Source organism: Phacochoerus africanus, chromosome 11, assembly GCF_016906955.1.
Source record: "Phacochoerus africanus isolate WHEZ1 chromosome 11, ROS_Pafr_v1, whole genome shotgun sequence".
Classification (NCBI taxonomy): domain Eukaryota; kingdom Metazoa; phylum Chordata; class Mammalia; order Artiodactyla; family Suidae; genus Phacochoerus; species Phacochoerus africanus.
In genome coordinates, this window is record NC_062554.1 from 22,330,045 (window position 1) to 22,349,677 (window position 19,633).

General features: G+C 37.5%; 1 protein-coding gene across 3 annotated transcripts in view; it reads right to left on the reverse strand.

Annotated features, from left to right (window-relative positions):
• Positions 1-932: 932 nt before the first annotated feature.
• Positions 933-19,633, reverse strand: part of NOX4 (NADPH oxidase 4) — a 148,185-nt gene continuing 129,484 nt past the window's right edge. For all 3 annotated transcript variants that reach the window (XM_047753098.1, XM_047753095.1, XM_047753097.1), the window contains 4 exons: positions 19,306-19,414; positions 14,796-14,864; positions 13,319-13,419; positions 933-1,709 (listed from right to left, as the gene is read on the reverse strand). In XM_047753098.1, the coding sequence (XP_047609054.1) occupies positions 1,589-1,709; positions 13,319-13,419; positions 14,796-14,864; positions 19,306-19,414 (400 nt within the window). In that variant the 3' untranslated portion in view covers positions 933-1,588. The remainder of the gene's footprint in view (positions 1,710-13,318; positions 13,420-14,795; positions 14,865-19,305; positions 19,415-19,633) is intronic.

Consider the following 19,633-nt stretch of genomic DNA (forward strand, 5'->3'; position numbering starts at 1 on the left):
CAGGAACATTGCACATTTCCCGTATCTTTTCCTGACTCACTTTCCTTCCACAGAAGAAGAAAGAGTTCCAGGGCAAGGAAGAAATAGCTGTAAGTAATATGTTTATGGGCGTTTAATGTTAGGTGGTTTAACATGCTCCATTGCTATTGGTGAATCAGAGCAAAAAATGACAGGTGCATCTATCATGTTACGTTATATCATGCACAATTTTAACAAAGGCAAGACAAGCTATGCTGCTGATCCCAGCAATGTGCTATATTGGATAGCTGATAGATGTCCACAAAAGAAAATCACTACATTGTAAAAAGAAAATATCTTAATTCTTAAAAGGTAGTGAAGTGGATTTTTCCTCTGAGCCGAGAATATAATGGCCCCGGAGTGAAAACCAATAGGCTCACACAGTCCCAACAGGGACCTGAGACTCAGCAATTCTTTATCAAGATCCAGAATAACAAGACAGTGCCACAGTAATCATCTTGATTCTACACGTAAATAAATTTCAATGACCAATAAAGTATTTCCTCTTATGTAGAAAGTAAAATACAGGTTTCCTCTAGAGAGATGTGACTCCGTTTTCAATGCCTCCAGCATAACCCCACGTGTGACAAAAAGCGAGAGAACTTATATCTCAGTGACCACTGACAGACACAACACCGTTGGGTCTTCCAAGTGCAAACTAAAAGCGCCTTAAGAGGCCAACCACTAAGCTAAACTGCACTGGGGAAAAAAAATTGTAAATAAAAATAATAGAGGCCAAAATGCTGAAAAAGGAAAAAAGCAACTAGTCTATATGTCCCTTTATAATTTAGGATAAGGATATTTTCCTCATTACAAAGCAAGAGTAATTGATTAAATACATTTGGGATGAGGACTGATTGAATCACTGTGTCTAACACATGCCAAGGGAGGGCAGATTTCCCACAACACAGGAATAAAGAAGAAAGAAATATATAAAAAATAGATGTATCAACATCTGCACAAGGTTCATGGTGCATAAACACGACAGATACCCAGTAGAGGAGTATTAGCATCAGTAGTGAGCAAGATGAGATATTGACACAAAGTACCCGTATCAATACAGAGTCCTGTGCTGTATTTTCAAACATCTAATATATTTGCCTGGAGCTTTTCTAAATCAAAGTTTCTCTGTTTATACTCACGTAGAAAATGTAATCTGCGTTTCAATGAATTTTTAATTTTGTTCAATCTTGCATTTGTTCAACCAAAAACAATTTAAAGAGGACCAAGGCTATCAGCCTCACAGTGAGCAAGTGCAGCTCCTCTCTAGGGGTTCTTGAATCTGCCGTAAAAATCAACAGTGTGCATCTAATAGTTTTCTTTTAATTTGAGCAGTGAAAAGTGAATAATCACATCAACTATTCTTCAGGGCCTCTTTGGTTTCCAGATCAAACACAAAATGTGATGTGTCATCTTGCCACATTCTCTGCATTTCCATTTTAAATAATCATAAATAAGAAAGCCTTGCTATTCTTTGGCATGACACAGCTGTTTGATTCAGCTGCATTTCAAAAAGGCTTAAAAATTGCACTCATTCCTTCCTTAGAGTCCTGCTTCATCTCAAAGGTTTTCAGCTGAAAGATTCTTTATTGTATTCAAATCTTGTCCCATATGAATTGTTTTGGTTACTTAGCTTATGAAGCGTCTTAGAAATTGAATTTGGTCCACAGCAAAAAACGCCAACTGTTTTCCTGGAAAGAGAAAGGGAGAAAATGGAAAGTCAGGTGGAAAATTAGGCAGAACATGACAAGAAGTACGCTTTAAGGGCATGTTTAAGGTATTAACAAAGTTAATTTCTTTCTTTCTTTTTTTTTTTTTTTTGTCATTTTAGGGCCCCATCTGCTGCATATCCCAGGCTAGGGGTTGTATCGGAGCTGCAGTTGCCAGCCTATGCCACAGCCACCACAATGCCAGATCCAAGCCACATCTGTGACCTATATCACAGCCCACAGCAACACCGGATCCTTAACCCACTGAGTAGGGCCAGGGATCAAACCTGCATCCTCAAGGATACTAGTTGGGTTCTTGCCCACTGAGCTGTAAGGGGAACTCCCAAAGTTAATTTCTTGCTGCTTTGCATGTTGAAAATAATTTTTCAATCATTTCCAAATGTAAATGGCCACCAGGAAGATAGTTTATTTGCCTCCTGCTTTCCACACCAGAAATCAAGATAATTCAAAGAATATCAAGATAATTCAAAGATATAAGCACATACTATCAGACAGAGTGAGCAGTCTGCATGTCATTGGTGGGGGCAGAAACCAAGTCAAGAACAGCTACTGACAGATGTCAGTTGCTCCACACCGGACATATGAATGGATGTCCATCCACCCTGGACCATATTAATTCTTTTCCATACTAGATGCTTTACAGACATTTTTCCCCCCTAAAGATCTCATGGATGTTCATGGCCATGGTGAATAAGAGAAAAGAAAGGAAAGCTATTACCAGTTTGAAGGGATATTTTTAAGTGACTAATTTATATCCATACTGAAACAAAAAGCATATGAATCTGGATACATTTTCTTTTTTATTTATGTGCTGCAATAATTGTAACATATATCAAGCAGGATTTATTATTCAATGGCATAAAATTTTAGTAGATACATTATACATATCTCTAACAAACAGAATAAATAATTCCCAGGAAATGACTAGCATTTCACATTGATTTCCTCCAAAGTAGGTTGATTTGCATTGTATTTCCTAGGATATCAAAATGATTAATAATTCTTATCATGTCTTGCACAAATACTGTATGTCTCATTATCTGAGAATAACTGGTGCTGAAAAAGAAGACAGTGACTCCATTTAAATGAGGACCAAAATTTTAATAAATATTGAAAAAAGTTTTATTGAAACTTTTCATCTTGAAAAATGAAAGACCCCCAAAAGAAACTATCTGCAGCCATGATGGAGTATAGAGACTGATTTTACCCTCTTGCATTAAAAAAAAATAGGAGAAAACAAATAATACGTGAAAAAACTATTTCCGGATGCTAGACAACAGGCAGTGCAGAACTGTGATCCCTAAGAAAAAAAGAAAAAACAGGATGAGTCCAGCAACTATCTCCGCTTGTTGCCTGAAGGCAATGTATAGGCTGCAACACAGAAGAGAGAGATGTTTGCAAAGACTGGTGGTCATACTGAGTTAAAGAGGATGGAGTTCATGAAGGCCAAAGCAGCTAGAACTTGTAGAGCAGGAGATGTAAAGGAGGAGATATCAAAAGAAAGAAGCTCGGGAGCTCTGCGGAGGAGCATCCCCAAGTCTCTGGCTGAGTACTAATCTTCTCCTGTGTGAGAGGAAACCACGTGAACTTGGGGAAGGAGAAAGATGAATAAGAACAAGAGCCAAAGAGAAGCAGAGGGAATGAATGTACATGAGGTAGTTAGTATAATATTATTTAAAGTATACTGTGATAAGCTAATGGCATACACTGTAAACCTAGAGCAATGCTTCTCCAATTTCAGCTTCATCAGAATCACCTAAGGGACTTCATAGACCACAGATTGCAAGACCCCATTCCCAGAGCCTCTAATTCATCAGATCTTGGATAAACTATGAGAATTTTCTAACCAGTTCCCAGGTAATGCTGGTTCAAGGACTGCAGTTTGGGAACCAATTCCTTTAATCACTAAAGTCAGATAAACAGAAATGTGGCTAATATGGCATTAGAAGAGAAAAAAATGGAATGACAAATAACTGAAAAGAAGGTAAATAAAGAAAAATAAAGGGAAAGAGCAAATGAGATAAACAAAAGGCAACAGTAAATTGCTGGACTGAAACGCAATCAATGGGAGCCAAGAATACTTAATAAGGAAAAAAAAGTCTCTTCAATACATGATGCTAGGAAAATTGCATATTCACATGCAAAAAACTAGAACTGCACACTACTCACAAAAATTAACTCAAGAATTAAATATAGGAGTTCCCGTCGTGGCGCAGTGGTTAACGAATCCAACTAGGAACCATGAGGTTGAAGGTTCGGTCCCTGCCCTTGCTCAGTGGGTTAAAGATCCGGCGTTGCCGTGAGCTGTGGTGTAGGTCGCAGACTCGGCTCGGATCCCACGTTGCTGTGGCTCTGGCGTAGGCCGGTGGCTGCAGCTCCGATTAGACCCCTAGCCTGGGAACCTCCATATGCCGAGGGAGCGGCCCAAGAAATAGCAACAACAACAACAACAACAAAAGACAAAAAAAAAAGAATTAAATATAAAACCTTAAAGCAGCAAATCTTGGGAAAAAAGACAAGTAATAAAAACTCCTTGACACTGGTCTTGGCTATGATCTTCATGAATGGGACACCAAAAATATAAACAACAAAACCGAAAATATACAAGTGGGACTACATCAAATTAAAAAGCTTCTGCAGAAGTTCCCATTGTGGCTCAGTGGTTAACGAACCCAACTAGTATCCCTGAGGACAAAGGTTTGATCCTTGGCCTTGCTCAGTGGGTTAAACATCCTGCATTGCTGTGGCTGTGGTGTAGGCCAGTAGCTGCAGCTCCAATTCAACCCCTAGCCTGGGAATCTCCATATGCCACAAGCGTGGCCTAAAAAGACAAAAGACAAAAAAAAAAAAGCTTCTGCATAGCAAAAGAAACAATCAATGCAATGAAAAGGCAGGCTAAGGAATAGGAGAATATATTTGCAAACTACACATCTGATAAAGGGTTAATATCAAAAATATATAATAAATTCATGTAACAATAGCAAAAATAAATAATAATAATAATCCAAAAAGAGGAAATGTTTGCAGCTTTTGACTACTGAATAAGATATAAGCTGTGGGCTTATCATATATGGCCTTTTAATGTTGAAGTTTGTCCCCTCTATACCCACTTTTTGGAAAGTTTTTGTCGTAAATGGATGTTGAATTTTATCACAAACTTTTTCTGCATCTACCGAGATAATCATATGATTTTTATTCTTCGATTTGCTAACATAGTCATTGGTTGATATGAAGATATTGAACCGTCCCTGTATCCCTCAGATAAATCCCCCTTGATCGTGTTGGTACATTCTTTTTAATGTATTGTTGAATTTGGTTTGTTCTGCTGGGAAAACTGAATGGTTACATGTGAAAAGAATGAGATTAGAATCTTTTTTCACATCACATAGAAAAAGAATCTCAAAATGGATTAAAGACTGAAATGTCAGACCATAAGACTTCTAGAAGAAAATATAGTCAGAATATTCTTTGACATAAATCATAGTAATGTTTTTGGATCTGTATCCTAAGGCAAAGGAAACAAAAGTAAAAATACATAGGTGGGACCTAATAAAGTTAAAAGTTTTTGCACAGCAAAGGACACCACTGGCAAAATGAAAAGACAATCTACTGAATAGAAGAAAATATATGCAAATGATATGACTGAAAAGGGGTTAATATCAAAAATATATAAACAGATCATTCAACTGAATTTTGATATTCATTCAACTGAATATCAAAAAAAAACCAACACAATAAAACAGGCATAAGGGAGTTCCTGTTGGGGTGCAGCGGTAATGAATCTGACTAGGAACCATGAGGTTGCAGGTTCAATCCCTGGCCTTGCTCAGTGGGTTAAGGATGCTGCATTGCCATGAGCTGCGGTGTAGGTTGCAGATGCGGCTTGGATCCTGCATTGCTGTGGCTATGGCATAGGTCAGCAGCTACAGCTCTGATTCGGCCCCTAGCCTGGAAACCTCCATATGCCGCAGATGTGGCCCGAAAAAGCAAAAAAAAAAAAAAATTTATGAGAAAAAAATAGGCAGAAGAACTGAATAGATCTTTTCCCAAAGAAGATATACTGATGGCTAACTGGCATGTGAAAAGATGCCCAACATCACTAATCATCAGAGAAATGCAAATCAATATCACATGACATATCACCCCAACCTACTGGAACGACTATCATCGAAAAGAATACTGACAACAAATGTTGAGAATGATGTGGAGAAAAGAGAACCCTTATACACATTGGAGGGAATGTGAATCAGTGCAGCCATAATGGAAAACAGTATGGAGGTTCCTCAGAAAACTAAAAATAGACCATATGATCAAGCAATTCCACTCCTGGGTATATATCTGAAGGAAAAAAAAACCCATCAATTCAAAAAGATTAATGATAAAAATCCTTACCAAAGTGGGTATAGAGGGAACATACCTTAACATAGAAATAAAAGCAAAAATAAGCCATTGGGACCTAATCAAACTGATAAGATTTTGCACAGCAAATGAAACCATAAAAAAAACAAAAACAAAAAGACAACTTACAGAATGGGAGAAAATAGTTTCATATGATGCAACTGACAAGTACTTAATCTCTAAAATATACAAACAACTTACCCAACTCAACAGCAAAAAAGCCAACAACCCAATTGAAAAATGGGCCCAACACCTGAATAGACATTTCTCCAAAGAAGATATACAGATAGCCAACAAGCACATGAAACAATGCTCAACATCACTGATTATTTGAGAAGTGCAAATCAAAACTACTATGAGGTACCACTTCACATCAGTCAGAAGGGGCCATCATTAATAAATCCACAAATAACAAATGCTGGAAAGGTTGTGGAGAAAAGGGAACCCTCTTGCACTGTTGGCAGGAATGTAAACTGGTACAACCGCTATGGAAACTGTATCAAGGTACCTTAGAAATCTATACATAGAACTACCATATGACCCAGCAATCCCATTCTTGGGCATATATCTGGACAAAACTTTCATTGAAAGATACATGTACCTGTATGTTCACTGCAGCACTATTCACAATAGCCAAGATGTGGAAACAACCTAAATTTCTATTGACAGGTGAATAGATTAAGAAGATGTGGTATATATACACAATAGAATACTACTCAGTCATAAAAAAAGAACAAAAATAATGCCTTTTGCAGCAACATGGATGGAACTAGAGACTCTCATACTGAGTGAAGTAAGTCAGAAAGAGAAAGACAAATACCATATGATATCACTTATATCTGGAATCTAATATAGGGCACAAATGAACCTTTCCACAGAAAAGAAAATCATGGACTTGGAGAACAGACTTGCAGTTGCCCAGGGGAAGAGGGAGGGGGATGGACTGGGAGTTTGAGGTTAATAGATGCAAATTATTGCCTTTGGAAAAAAAAAGACACATGCATCTCAGTGTTCACAGCAGTATTATTTACAATAGGAAATATACAGAGGCAATCTAAGTGTTAATCAACAGGTGAATGGATAGAGAAGGTTACATATATGTATATGTATGTAATGGAATATTACCTAGCCACAAAAAAGAATGAAAATTTTGCTATTTCAGCAACATGGATGGATTTTGAGGGTATTATGCGTAATGAAATAAGATGGAGAAAGACAAATACTGTATGTTATTACTTATATGTGGAATCTAAAAGTTAAATGAATGAATATTATAACAAAACAGAAACATACTCACAGGTATAGAAAACAAACCAGTTGTTACCAGTGAGAGAGGGAAGTGGGGAAGGGAAAGGCAGGGATAGGGGATTAAGTGGTCCAAACTAGTGTGAATAAAATAAATGCGCTACCAGTATGTACTGTATAGCACAGGGAATACTGTCAATGTTGTATAATATTTTTATTAATTAATTATTTATTTATCTATTTATGTTTTCTTTTTATCGCCATACCTGTGGCATATGGAAGTTCTCAGCATACACCACAATCATGGCAACACCAGATCCAAGGTGTGTCTAAGATTCACGCTACAGCTTGTGGCAACTTCGGAACCTTAACCCACTGAGTGAAGCCAGGGATCCAACCCACATCCTCACAGAGACAGTGTCGGATTCATATCCTGCTAAGCCACAATGGGAAGTCTGTATAATATTTTTAAGTGGAGAATAATCTACAAAAAATTTGAATCCTATGTTGTATACCTGAAAGGAATACAATATTATAAATCAACAATATGGCAATAAAAAATAATAATCCAATTAAAAATAGGCAAAAGATTTGAATAGATATTTTTCCTTAAAGGCTATTTGAATGGCCAACAGGTATGGAAAAAGGTGTTCAACATCATTAATTATCATGAAAATGCAAATCAGACCATGGTGAGTTATCACCTCACACCTGTTAAGGACTATCATCCAAAAGACAAGAGGTAGGAGTTCCCGTCATGGTGCAGTGGTTAATGAATCCGACTAGGAACCATGAGGTTGCAGGTTCGATCCCTGGCCTTGCTCAGTAGGTTAAGGATCCAGCATTGATGTGAGCTGTGGTGTAGGTTTCAGACTCGGCTCGGATCCTGCATTGCTGTGGCTCTGGTGTAGGCCGACGGCTACAGCTCTGATTAGACCCCTAGCCTGGGAATGTCCATATGCTGCGGGAGCAGCCCTAGAAAAGGCAAAAAGAGAAAAAATAAAAAAAAAATTAAAAATTAAAAAATTAAAAGACAAGAGGTAAGTATTGGCAGGGGTGTGGGAAAAAAAGGAAACCCTTGTACACTACTGGTGGGAAAGTAAATTGGGACAGCCAGTATGGAAAATAGTGCAGAGGTTCCTCAGAAAATTAAAAGTAAAGCTATCATAGGATCCAGCAATCCCTCCACTGTGTATGTATCCATAGGAAATGAAGTCACTCTCCTTGAAGTGTTACTTGCACCCCTGTGTTTATTGCAGCATTATCTAGAATAGTCAAAACATGGAGACAGCTTTAATGTCCATAGATGGATGACTAGACAAGGAAAATATAATGTGATATGATACAGACACAACACAGACACTTAGATGCACACACACACTGAAATATTAATCAGCCATAAAAAAGAAAAATCCTGCCATTTGCAACAACATGGATGACCCTCGAGGGCATCATGTTTAGTGAAATCAATTAGACAAAAGGACAAAAAATACTGTATGATCTCCCTTATAGGTGGAATCTAAAAGACCCAAACTCATAGAAACAGAGAGCAGATTAGAGGTTTCCAGAGGCCGACAGGGGAGGTAGGGGATGAGTAAAGACTGATAAAGGAGTACAAACTTTTAGTTATAAAAGGAGTAAGTTCTAGGATGTAATGCACATAATGGTGACTACAGTTTGTAATACTATAGTGTATATTTGAAAGTTTGGAAGATAACAGATCTTAAAAGCTCTCACCACACACACCCAAAATTTATAATTATGTAAGGTGATAGGTACATTTTTGTGTTTTTTTTTTTTTTTTTTTTTTATGGTCACACCCATGGCATATGGCAGTTCCTGGGCCAGGGACTGAATCTAAGCCACAGCTGCGACCTATGCCCCAGCTGTGGCAACACTAGATCCTTAACTCACTATACCAGGTGGGTGGAACGCGCACCTCTGCAGCGACTAGAGCCACTCCAGTCAGATTCTTAACCCGCTGTGCCCTGGTGGGAACTTCTCCAGGTATGTCAACTAACTTTTACTGTGTTAGTCATTTTACAACACATACACACCAAATCATTAAGCTGTACACATTAAACTTACATAAGATTATATATCAGGTATATCTCAGTAAAGCTGAAAAAACCAACTGTATTTTTAATCCAATAATAAAATGTAATTCATGAGTTCATTTTGTAATGAACTCAATGTAATAACAAGATGTAATATAAACACACTACAACTAAAGCCTAGGACTTGCAAATTTCAAGATACATGTATCAAAAACTGATAGGACTGTACAGACAGATAAATCTAGAATTAAAGTTAATGATTTCAGCATGCCTCCCTAAGTAACTGATAGAACAAGTAGACAGAAAATCAGTAAGTATATAGAAGACTTAAATACCACTATCAATCAATTGGAACTGATTGATATTTATAGGCTATTCTACCCCAAAACAATGGAATACAAATTCTTCTGGAGTGCACATGGAACATGAACCAATACAGACCATATTCTGGGTAGTATAACAACTTTTAAAGGATTGAAATCACAGGGAGCATGTTTTCCTAAAGCCAACTTGAACTAGAAATCAAGAACAAATAGATATCTGTAAAATACTCATATATTTGAATATTAAACAACATACTTCTAAATAACCAATGGGTCAAAAAAAGTCAGTCATTCATATGGAAAATTTAAAAATATTTGGACCTGTATAAAAATGATAACAAAACATATCAATATTTGTGGTATGTATCTAAAGTGGTGTTTAAAGAGAAATTTATAGTATTAAGCATTTTTATTGGAAAAGAACAAAGATTTAAAAATCAGTGGCCTACATATGGTTCCACACTGAGGAGCTAGTGAAAGAAGAACTAATTAAATCCAAAGTGGGCAGAAGGAAGAAAATAATAAAGGAGTATGAAAATAAATTCTTACACTTAGGAAAGCTTAGATAACCATTAAAACCAGAGCTGTGGAGTTCCCGTGGTAACACAGAAGAAACAAACCCGACTAGTATCCATGAGGACGCAGGTTCAATCCCTGGCCTCGTTCAGTGGGTCAAGGATCCTATAGTCTCTCAGCAATTTATGTACGTGGCTAACCAAAATTTTACAGCTCAAATGGAGTCTTCCACTTAAACAGTGCCTTTTTCCAGTGAATGAACCCTTAAGATATTGATCCATTCTTTTCCTAACTGTGCTACATAAAAATCCTTTAAAAAATAATGCGTTTTAGATGCTTGCTCAGAGCAAATACACAAAATGCAAGTGTTGCATGAAATGTCAACAGTAGATGATGCACATTTGCTCTTCTTGAGCCAACTTTGCTGTTTACAAGCATACCAAATAAACATACAAAAATCCCCCTCAATATGAACTGTGTAATAAATGAGAACTCCTAAGATGTAACCAAAGGAACCAATAATCCCAACCCAATTTCTTGCAAATGATCCTCTACGGTTTTGGGCTTTGGTTTCAGAAGTGAGCAAAAGCAAATAAACAAAACAAAGACACAAACGATCAAAGTTTTTTAGCACTATACTTTGAAAACTTGTCAGAAATCAGTTAAATGTCATTATAAAGGGAGGAGTCCTCAGTGCATGGCAAGATCCAAGTGAGTATGAAGAGAGTATCACATCTAAGGTGGATTTTGGAGAAAGAAGGGAAAGAAACAGAATCAAAACTACACTGACTTTTTTCTTTTCTATAGTTCACCTTTAACTAGGGCCCTGCATGTTACAGAGAACCTCTGCTTTCTAAATAATGCTTCCCTCTTTAACCCTGAATTATTTCACCAAGGAAAGGAAATACAGAAGTGCTTTCAAACATGGCTCCGATCTGAATTACATGGGTAGCTATATTCCCTTTTAGATTTTTCTTCTGGGGCATCATACTATGATTTCTAAAACAAAATCTCTGAAGATGGCGCCAAGGGGCCATGATTCTTTCAATAAATGATATCCATCCATAAATTTATAAAGTGGGGCTTTTAAAAAAAACTCTCCATCTAATAAGCTGCCTCATTCATTGACAATCAGATATCTTTTTCATATTTATCAAAATATATTTTCTATTTATTTATTTATTTATTTATTTATTTTTTGTCTTTTTGCTATTCCTTTGGGCCGCTCCCGCGGCATACGGAGGTTCCCAGGCTAGGGGTCCAATCGGAGCTGTAGCCACCGGCCTACGCCAGAGCCACAGCAACGCAGGATCCGAGCCGCATCTGCAACCTACACCACAGCTCACGGCAACGCCAGATTGTTAACCCACTGAGCAAGGGCAGGGACCGAACCCACAACCTCATGGTTCCTAGTCGTTTAATGTATCTTCTTTGGAGAACCATCAAATCCAATGTCCAGTTTGTAATTTTTTTTTTCTGTTGAGTTTTATGAATTCTCAAAGTATGGGGATATTAACCCCTTATCAGATGTTTATGATTTTCAAATATATTCTTCCATTCTTTGGGTTACCTTTTTACTCTGTTGAGAGTATTTTTTTTTTTGTCTTTTTGCTATTTCTTGGGCTGCTCCCGCGGCATATGGAGGTTCCCAGGCTAGGGGTTGAATCGGAGCTGTAGCCAGAGCCACAGCAACACGGGATCCGAGCCGCGTCTGGAACCTACACCACAGCTCACGGCAACGCCGGATCGTTAACCCACTGAGCAAGGGCAGGGACCGAACCCGCAACCTCATGGTTCCTTGTCGGATTCGTTAACCACTGCGCCACGACGGGAACTCCAATCAAAAAATATTTTTTAAATTATGCATTAATCAACTACATGCTAATAACTTAAGGATAACTCAATCCAGAAGAAAAAAAATGATTACTGAAGTCTTAGAGTAGCAGAAAATTTTAAGAACTAAATCTTCAATTTACATCCTACTGCAGAAGGGTGTTTGGTTTGGCAACAAACGTATGATTAGTTCAAGTGTAAAATTATATTGAATTCTATCAAAATTCTGGAGGTTACACATGATAGAAATACAAGTTCAAGTAGACAAAAGAGTGATGTAAAATTTCCAACTGATAATGAAAGCTACAAAAAGATACAAACGTATGAAGTTGGTATCAAGAAACTACTATATTGAAATTCCAGCAGATATGTTTAAAAGAGTTATATTAATTTTAAAATGTCAATATCTGCCATATGTTAGAAATTACAGGCTTTGAAACTATTTAAACTTATGGTGAAACTTTTTCAATGCCAACTTTAAAATGTGTGATAGGGTATATAGTTTTCAAAATGCTTTTAAATTCTTAATAGACCACTGCCCTGCACTGTGATGATTTCACAGAAGACAAATGGGCTCCCTGGTCTGTGCCCTAAAATGAATGCTTTCCTTCAATAGTAACCTCTTCAGATCATGGACATATAGCCTATCATGCTAAGATTCTTCATAGAATGATAGTTTTCAAGAAAAAAAATTATGTTTCTAAATATTTTTCAAACTTAATATTACAGTCTCTAAGAATTTTTTTAAAACTAACAACTTAAAAAATATATTCATTCTGGTAAAAAGTTACCAAAAATCTGATTTTTAAGTGCATTCTTTGTTACAGCTATTTGAAGACTTCCCTCATTTGCTAACATGATATAAAAAAACTTTTCCAATGATCACTTGATTTATGCTGTGGGAATAAACACCCTTTTTAATATGGATCTATGCAAATTTAAAAGTAAGTGGGAGAGTCTAGTTCACAAACACTTTCTAGACCATTTCTAAGCCAAATTTTAATTAGTTGGCATTTGAGACACTTGAGGTGGTTTCTGCCTTACTTCCTCCTTTGGTGGTGATAATTGAATCTTTAAACGACACCATAATTTGTAAACACATTGTTAAGTAATCTTTTAAAACTTCATGTCATGGCTTGGGGATATTTTAATTTGATTGTTAGCCACATGTCATATTCCTTTGAGGACCAGTACTTACCCTCTGTTACATTTTGCTATTTCATCAAACAGAAGTTTCCATCGAGGACGTCCAATAAAAAGTCTTGAATTCAGTGCAGGATATTTTTCTCCAATTATCTTCTGCCAAAAAGAAAGCACTATATTTTATAGGACGTAGAGCTGGACAAATCATCTATTTCTCTAACATCATCTTTGCTGGTGCTCTGGCTTCCTACCAAATTGCTATGATATAAAGAATAAAAGTATCAAATGGCAACCTCTAAGTACAGTCATTTAGAAGCATCATTTCCTCCCTCTTTTCCTTTGAAATCCATTATTTTCTTGAATGTCATTATTACAAATGGATGATTTTCCTAGACCTCAGTTTAGTCACTTCATTTTTAAGTAACTGTAAAGTTAGAGAATATCAATTCTAATTGCCTACTCAAACAGGGCATAGCACATCAGTGTCACTGAGGCATTTCTGTACTGAAAGTTGTCATATTTGGTTCATTATGTGAGTAAAACACTATAAATTGTCGCCATAAATTTGGGGAAATGATCCTAGACATGACAGCCTAAAATAGAAGAGCTCCAAATTTGGGATCTATCAAGAAACAACTTCTAATGGACTGGTGTTTGCAATTAACAGAATATTCGATCTGAATTGGTGGTAAAGAGTCAGAGTGGAGTGAGAAGAGAGGAGACAGCATCTGATTCCCAAGCAGACAAACTGAGCACCAAATGTAATTTATGCTCCGTACCTTAATTACAGCGAAACCGTGAGGGATAATGATACTGACTAGCTTCGTGAGAGGAATAAAATAAAGTATTTTTTACATACCAAGTAGGGTAGACATCTGACTAAAAAAATAGGCTTAGATTTGTTTGGAAGTAACTGACAAGCATTGATATTTTGTATTCAAAGTATGATAGAAAATATATGAGGCAAAATGTTAAAATAAAACTTGTGAAAGCATGCATGCCAGGTTGATACGGTTCTGCAGCTCTTCAGCAATAGAAATACCAGTTTCTTCATCTATCATTTGGGGATCACAATACCATCTACCTCTCGAATCTGGTGGAATCACAAGAGATAATGCGTAGGAAATGCTTAGCACCGTATCCAGCAGTTAAGTAAACAGTGCATGATGGCTGGGTTTTTTGTTTTTTTGTGTTTTTTTCCAGTTTCCCTCCAAGAGAAATGGGCTTAATTGTGAAGACCTATATCTTCTCTCTCCACATAAAACCTCCCCTCCATGAACGCAGCCACAAGACTGGTCGCTTTTGCGTGCATCTCTAGATGAGGCGACAGGGAAGAGGAGGACAAACAAAAGGCAGGGTACGGCTGACTGTAAGGGCAAACCACGGGTCTGTGGAACACATTCCAAAAGAGACCTTCTTCTGGGAAATGCCTCTTCAACCACCTGCAGAAACTGTCTTCCAGCACAGCCCCTGTGATAAATCTTCTATTCTCAAGAGGCTTGTTTAATTTACAATAGCATCCAATCACATACCTGGAGCCCATCTGTCTGACTGAGGTACAGCTGGATGTTGACATAGTCAGGTCTGTTCTCTTGCCAAAACTGAGAGGACATAAAAGTAAATAGACGGTAACATTTGTTCTGTAGTCACAGATCCTCTCCTATCCTAACATATGTGATTCTACAATTGGTTAAGATGTGAACTGCCTCATCGCAGGCAACATCTGCAAGCAGATATATACACATACATACACATATATACACATACATATGTACCACATTCATGGCAGATTGGAACATTACCTGCCACCTACCGGTTTCATTAGTTGTGATGACAGCAGTGCAAGGGATTAATTCTCTGCGATCTTTATAGAAACAAAATCATGCATGCTAAATGCTACATGAATACGCCCCTAAACCCTCCCCACTTATTTATTTTATTCTCTAAGAGTCTTGCTTATTTCTTATTTTATTCCTTAGGAGTCTCCAAACTGTACGCAAGAGCTCACTCAGAAACATGATTTTCCAAAAGAAAATCTAAATAAATAAAAGGTCAAAAGTGATGTCTAATTTGCACGCTAGGAATCACAACAAATAAAACAAACAAAATCTGGTTCCAGTTGCTACCTTTTTCCTATTCAGCACTGGTTTCCCTTATATAAAAATGCATGAGGCAGGAAATGTGGCTGCCAAATAAAAGATTCTGGAGAAAAATCTCAAATATTTTGATACCTTGAAAAAGAAAGTGATAAAGAAAAATATCTGAAGGAAAATAAATTCAGCAAAGGGGGTTTTAAAGGGGTATTGTACTCATACACTTCTTTTTTCCACAAGGTGGAAATGAATGTACTAATGAATCTTGCCCCGCCTGAATCCTGATGTCTGACATCTACATTTAAAAAACATTATTCTTTTAAAGTCTCCTTTCACCACCCTGGAATAAGGAGATGCTGAAAGGTAAGGAAAGGGAATCAAAAGTAGAAGAAGGGAAGGAACATGACAGCCAGCCACGGTGTGCTTGGGAGAACGGAGGTGAGTATCTGATGTATAGAACACCAGGATAGGCCTACAAGAGACCAGCACGTCTTCAACAGCCAGCCTATTTCTTGAGCATTAACGGGCACAATGCTTTGCTTGGGATGGTATGGCTTTGCTGGACCTTACTGCAGCAAAAGGATCAACTACTTTCAAGTGCTATTTCTATGTAGGGTAAAAGCGATGATTTTTTAATGGATATGTTGGGACTCAAAGTAGAGGTTTTAGGAATAAACAGAAGTCATTTTGCAAATAGGAAGTGATTACGTGAGATTTCACCACCTGTCTGGCACCCCTAATAACAGTAAGTGCACGTGGCAGGTGACTAAGAGACCCTGAAATCTGACCCTGAGACTTCTAGGGAGTTACCCAACTTACAAAGGCCTCAGTTTCTTCATTGAGACAAGAATAGGGTTGAATGACATTATCTCACAGGTTTCCTCCAGATCTAAAATTATACATCTTCTGACAGACAGCAACTCAAAATTATAAAATCCCAATAAAAACGTATCTTACTTTGAAAGGGATATCTGATGATTCGCATTCATAATATTCTTAAAATATAATCATTAAATTCCATCTAATAGCTGCTTTGAGTTTTACCCAAACACTACACTCATTTTAAGGCCCTTTGAGAACTGAATCAGGATTTGAGTTTTAATTGTGAGGAAACAGGAATTTCCAGGTGCCAATAATGGATAACAACTCACAAAACACATGACTTGCACTGACTTTTGCCTTAAATGGCTACCAGGATGCTGCTCTGATATCTCCCCAATAACTCCTACATCGACAACTGGTGTTGGGTGCCCAAAGCCCCCAGAGAGAAGTACTCAAATTTAAATAATGTATTTAATGATTTCACAGACACTATGTTGGGTTCTTAACCTGCGGAGCCACAACAGGAACTTCTCATGATTTCTATGTCTCCATTTTAATCTGTCCCTCACTGAAGATAAGCAGCACTATCTACTAAAGAAACACACACACACACACACACACACACACACACACACACTGAACTTGGTAACGCAGCTGCCAACACAGAGAATAATAAAAGCTTTTTCTTTTTAACATCATCCTCAGATCCACCATTGAAGGACCAGTGTTCATCCTCTTGATGTGAAAAATCAAAACACAAATGCAGGGGTGTGTGTAGAAAATAATCATCACCACATTGTTTACACTAGTCTTGGGCTTTCATATTACTTATTCCATGGAATCCTATGGGTAAAGCATAGGAAGAAATCTTAAGATTCAACCACTTTAAAGGTCCAACCACTTATGTTTTTTTTCTTTCCTCTATTCCTTTCCTGCCCTGCTACTTGCCTTATAAAAAGACTATTATTCAAATGTGCTTTTCTACATTTTGGATCCAATCGTAGACTTTTATTTTTAAAAAAGTATGGAGTTCCCATTGCGGCTCAGTGGTAACGAATCTGACTAGCATCATAAGGATGCAGGTTTGATCCCTGGCCTTGCTCAGTGGGTTAAGGATCTGGCGTTGCTGTGAGCTGTGGTGTAGGTAACAAATGCGACTCAAATCCTGCCTTGCTGTGGTGTAGGCCAGCAGCTGTAGCTCTGATTTGATCCCTAGCCTGGGAACTTCCATATGCTGCAGGTACAGCCCTAAAAAGACAAACAAACAAACAAACAAACAAAAAATAAACATTTTTTAAAAAGTATAAGCTCTGTATCAGTTCAAGTGAGTTTTTTGTTGTTTTTTTTTTTAACTAGAAAAAATAGGCAAAGGTACGATTAGGAAATCAGAGAAATAATACAAGTGTTTAATAATCTTAGGAATTGAAGTTCAATCTCATCAGCGTTCAGGGAAAAATACAATGAGATCTCACTGTTTAAGAGAGGAGTAGAAATTTAAGAGAGTTCCTGTTGTGGCTCAGTGGTTAACTAATCCGACTAGGAACCATGACGTTATAGATTCAATCCCTGGCCTTGCTCCATGGGTTAGGGATCCAGCATTGCTGTGAGCTATGGTGTAGGTTGCAGACAAGGTTCGGATCTGGCGTTGCTGTGGCTGTGATGTAGGCCAGCAGCTACAGCTCCACTTAGACCTCTAGCCTGGGAACCTCCATACGCCACGCAAACAGCCCTAGAAAAGGCAACAACAACAACAACAAAAAATTTAAAAGATTGGTAACTTCTCAAATCTCCCCCCTTTTCCCTCCTGATTTAGCAGGCCCTTGATGAGTCCTAGGAATTTGTACTTTTTTTTTTTTTTTTCTTGGCTGCCACAAGGCATATGGAGTTCCTGGGCCAGGGATCAGATCTGAGCCACAGCTGTGAGCCACACTGCAGCTGCAGCAAGACTGGATCCTTTAACCCACCGTTCTGGGCCAGGAATTGAACCCGTGTCCTGGCACTGCAGAGACACCGCCAATCCCAATGCACCACAGTGGGAACTCCTGTACTTTTTTTTTATTGTGGTAAAATATACATAGCATAAAATTTGTTTTAATTATTTTTAAGCAGTTCAGTTGATTAACATTAAACACATGCACATGGTTGTGCGACCATCCCCACGAACCCATCTCCAGAACATTTTCATCTTCCCAAACTAAAACTCTGTACCCTTTAAACAGTCACTCCCCACTTGCCCTCCCCTGAAAACTCTGGTAACCACCACTCTACCTTCTGTCTCTATGAATTAGACAACTCTAGGTCCCTTAAATCAGTGGAATCACACATTTTTTAAAGTCCTTTTGTGTCTGGTTACATGGTAATGAAGTTTTAAAAAGCAATTTTCAGAACAACACAAAGAGGATGATAGAATTGATAGAATGCTCGTGAGTTACATCTGGTTACACAGATTGGGTAGGGATTTTGCTTCATGTGGATTATTTGAAAAAATCTGTAAAGAGTCATATGTGTATTGCTTTATACCTTAAAAATAAAGATAGGTATATTAATAGATAAATAAAAGGTTACACGTAGGAAGACAAAAATGCCTGCTTTCATCTCTAAAGGAATAAAATCTAGAAATAGGGATTTTTGAAATTCTGTAAACCGTGCCAAAAGCCTACTGATGATCCACTTGGAATATTGAGGGTAGAGATCAGGGAAAAGAGCTATTAGAACAAAGCCTGGAAAGTATGGCAGTAATTGTCTGCTGATGTTTTCCTCCATCTGTTCTCTGGCATAATCTCGTATGCATACATTTGCATTCACATTTGCATACATGTGTATCCTATAGGCATATGTCATCAGCTATATGTATACGTTTCTAGGTTTAGACATTCTATCTTAAAACATGTCATAGGTATACACACAACTTACATTTACCAATATCTGGAAAAGGTGTATACCAAATTATTAACAGATGTTATCTCTGTTTTCTTAAGTTTGAGGGATTTTTTTTTCCTCTTCACTACTCATCCACACATTTTCTGTTTTATTCCATAGTGAGCACTTATTACTTTCATAATGGAACATAAAATAGCTCTTCTTAAAAATTTTTAAAGTGCAAAAGTAAAACCAAGCCTAATTTTACCTTGTTATGCAACACACAGAGTAAGTCTGCAAACCACCGGAAGGACTGGATGTCTCTGCAGACCCAGATAAAATACAGTCTTCTAAGCTTGTACGGTTTCCAGTCATCCCTTTAAAATTAAAATAACATGATAGTGATTAGGGTGGCAAAAGGATGAAGAAACCCTGTATCCTTGAAAATTTGCTTCTCATTAGTACACAACCTAGAGAAAAGCCAGTCATTTACATTCTAGCGTCTGACATAGCACTTTTAACTCCCTAATTAATTTAAAATGCAATATACTCCCTGAGAGATATGATATAGTCCATGAACTTAAGTGTTCTCACTT